General features: G+C 39.9%; 1 protein-coding gene across 2 annotated transcripts in view; it reads left to right on the top strand.

The window, feature by feature from the left end:
* CDK15 (cyclin-dependent kinase 15) overlaps positions 1-3,095 on the top strand; it is a 31,417-nt gene extending 28,322 nt beyond the window's left edge. For both annotated transcript variants that reach the window (XM_008586285.1, XM_008586284.1), the window contains exons 7-8: positions 1,157-1,280; positions 2,971-3,095. In XM_008586285.1, coding sequence (XP_008584507.1) covers positions 1,157-1,280; positions 2,971-3,095 — 249 coding nt within the window. The remainder of the gene's footprint in view (positions 1-1,156; positions 1,281-2,970) is intronic.
* Positions 3,096-3,617: the final 522 nt, after the last annotated feature.

Below are 3,617 nucleotides of genomic sequence, written 5' to 3'. Positions count from 1 at the left end.
GGCGGGTAAACTCCCCAGGCTCCTGCTTTGGTCAGACCATGCTGCACATTAACTTGGCTCCAATGTCTCCATGTCATTGCTAGGTCAGTACCAGTGCTACCATCTCTGATATTCCTATTTCCAAGATGCATGGAAAAAGTGGATTTATCCACATAGCTCTGCATCTGCCATTTTGCCTGTGTCTCCAGTAATGCTGGGCCTGTTCCTTTCCTTTCTAAACTGCCAGTACATGTTCTCAGTTGGCATAGGTCCTTGTAAACACTAATGTTGGTGTTTGAATTCTCTATTGCCAGTGGCACTGGAAAATAGCAGAAGACACTTGGAATGCTATGCATTCTTTTTTTACCTTAAGCTTCTATATTGGTGGGAAACTAGTAATGTCTCTGGTTCCTGTGCCTTATGACTACATGGGACATTTTAAAATTGGGGCCCAGAATGTATTTCTTCTGTTGTTTCTCTACCTTCCTCTCCCACCACTACCCTTTCTCCTTTCTTCTCCCTACTATTTATTTCTTACTCTCTTTTTAAGTTTTTTTTTTGGGGGGGGAGGCTAATTTCTTTTGGTTTCTCTTCCCTCTTAATCTATACTATGTATTTCCCTTCAACTTTGAATTTAAGACTTTAAAAATAAGTTTTAAAAGATAATGATTTCTTTACTTTCTAATATCATCTAATATATGTTTCCCAGTCTGGTCTCCTTGTGTTGTGTTTTTAAAAGGGTTTCACGTCAGAGAGACTGGAAAACTTAAGCGGTTGCAAACTTTAGAGTATCATTTCCAGGTCAACTTTGATCTTATATGCCAAGTTCATCAGTGGAGAAAAAATTTAAATCTTTCATATCTAAATCAGTAACTACTGTTCCAAAGGAAACTTCAAAGTTTTACTTTAGATTTTTAAGGAAAGGGTAATTCCTTCGGTATCAAAGAAATGAGATATCAGGAAAAGCCAGAATCCCTTTGTTTAAGACACAGTCTGGTTACTTGATTTTCCTTGTCCTTTTTTACCCCTCTGAATGTAAAATCTTAATTTTTTTTTTTTTTTTTGTCTCTCAAGAGACACTTTTATTATATTCTTCCAGATGAATGTTTTTGATTTAGAGGAGAAATCAACACATAGTGGCTCAAATCTCTTTAGGTATGGTGTTCATTCCTTCCAGCTTTTCATGTTTCAACTTTTGCGGGGCCTGGCATACATCCACCACCAACACGTTCTTCACAGGGACCTGAAACCTCAGAACTTACTCATCAGTCACCTGGGAGAGCTCAAGCTGGCTGATTTTGGTAAGTTGCCCCTCAAGTCTCCTTCTGGGTTGTGAACAATGATGCTTTTGTGTGTACTTTTTTTAAAGCATTGGCTAGTCCTGGCCTTTGAAAGCTGGAGGCCTGGGAACATGATGCTTTCTGAGGGTATCAAACTACCACATAGGAAGTGAGAGGCAAGAAACAGGGAGAGATGGGTTGGTTGTTCCTAGGCTTCCATCAAACTCCAGTCTAGTCAGATGCCCCAAACTGGGACACTGCTGCTACCTCCCTGCCATTTTTGATATAGAGACATTTGTATAGTAAACTGTACTTAGTAGGTATCCCTAAATCTGAGTGGATGTATCAATTCTATATGAATAGATCTAGGTTATCCCAGGATGGCAGAATAAAGAGGTAAACCCCAGATCGTAGCATGAAGTGCTGGAAAGGAGCTCTAGGACACTTGCTCCTGCTTGCCTAAGTATCTACATAGTGTGACTGTATGGGTACCTGAAGTTTTTATTCCCATCAAAGTGATTTCCTCTTTGTATTTTAGCAGTCATCACAGTTTATAATTACATTCACACACAAACATATATATATATATATATGTACATGCATGCACACACTAATATATGTAGGTATACATGTGCGTGCACATAAAAATGTATATATATTTGTGTGATGATTTCATCTCCTCCACTAGACTGGAAGCATCATGAGGGCAGCCTGGGTCTGTTTTGGCTTATCATTGTATTCCTAGCACTGGTACCATAGCAGGTGCTCAATCAATATTTGTTGGAAAACTGGTTGCATATGAGCTGAGGAACCACTCTTCTCTGTTTGGCAGATGTCAAATGATGATGTAGCTGCAGTACTTTATTCTGAAATAGTAGTTTTCATCCTGACATGTAAGCATTTAATAGACATTTATTTATCAATTTTCCACAACAGTGAACTCATCTATTAAAATTTTTCCCAATCATAGATCATACGATTCTGTGAGATAAGCAGCTGACCAAGAAAGGAATGCTCATTTGGCAGAGGAGCACTTGAGAGAAACTCATCTAAAGTCCTACCCAACTAGACAATTTGGATTAGCAGTCCTCACCCTGTATCTATTAAGCTGCAGGTTCCTGGACTGCAAAAATAGAAGGTGGCCATATTAGTTGTGCACTGAGTTCAGTTGCTGTTAGAGAGACCCAGAATAACAGAGGTGTAACCCGATAGAAGCTTAACTTTCTCTCATGTAACAGTCCTGACCTAAACAGTCAGAGCTTATGTGGTGACCCCATGGTGCCTTGGCCCAGTCTTCTGTCCTATGGCTCCACCATCTCTAGGATATTGCCCCAACTACATATTTCAAGACGGCTTCCACTTCCTTCTCTCACAGCCTAGAGGAAGGAGAAAAGGGAACTCCTCTATTAAAGGCATGATCTGGGAGCTCACACATCACCTCTTTTCTTATCATATAACAATAACTTAGTCACCAGACCCCACTTAGCTGCCAGGAAGGCCATATCTAGCTGCAAAGGGGGACAAAATTTGAGAAATTCACTTGACAAAGTGCTACACCAGGGTCAGGATAATTGCGTAGTTCTATTAAAAGCACTCAAAGTTTGTGTTTGCTTTTTAAATGTTGTTTACTCTGCCAGTTATACTCTTTCTGGTTAAATGCCTCACTGTGCCTCCCCAGACAATGGGTGCTATGCTTTTCTCCTTTGGGCAGGTCTTGCTCGTGCCAAGTCTATTCCCAGTCAGACATACTCTTCAGAAGTCGTGACCCTCTGGTACCGGCCTCCTGATGCTTTGCTGGGAGCCACTGAATATTCCTCTGAGCTTGACATATGGTAAGAGCTAGTGCCAAGAAAATGAAGAAAATGTGAGTCCTTCTACCTGTGAGGGTTGCTTTATCATCTGTATTACATTTTTAATAATAATTCTAACAAAGACAATTACTAATATTTATATATAGAAACATAAAGTGCTTTCAAATACATACTCATTTAATTTTTGCAAGAATTCTGAGTTTTTATAGTTAAAGAAACTGAGACCCAGAGAGCTCTTGCCCAAGGCATCCTCTGAATCCAATGTTCTTTCTGCCACACCTCCTCCTTGCTCCCCTCTTTAATCCTTTGCCTTTTCTCCACTTTAACAGCTTGTCCTCATAGAAGCACAGATATACCCCCAAACCATAGACAAACACACACACACATACACATCTGCATGGACACACTTACACGTGCCCAAACATAGTTCAGAGCCTGGTGTAAAAAATACCAAGATTCAGGAAACCTAATTTTCATGCCAATTCTATTTCTTTTCTTTTTTTTTTTCCTTTTTGTCTTTTTTACTGACCGGTAACGGGATCGCAAC

The sequence above is a fragment of the Galeopterus variegatus genome, unplaced genomic scaffold, assembly GCF_000696425.1.
Source record: "Galeopterus variegatus unplaced genomic scaffold, G_variegatus-3.0.2 Scaffold3924, whole genome shotgun sequence".
Lineage (NCBI taxonomy): Eukaryota > Metazoa > Chordata > Mammalia > Dermoptera > Cynocephalidae > Galeopterus > Galeopterus variegatus.
This window is presented reverse-complemented; position numbering and strand designations above follow the sequence as displayed.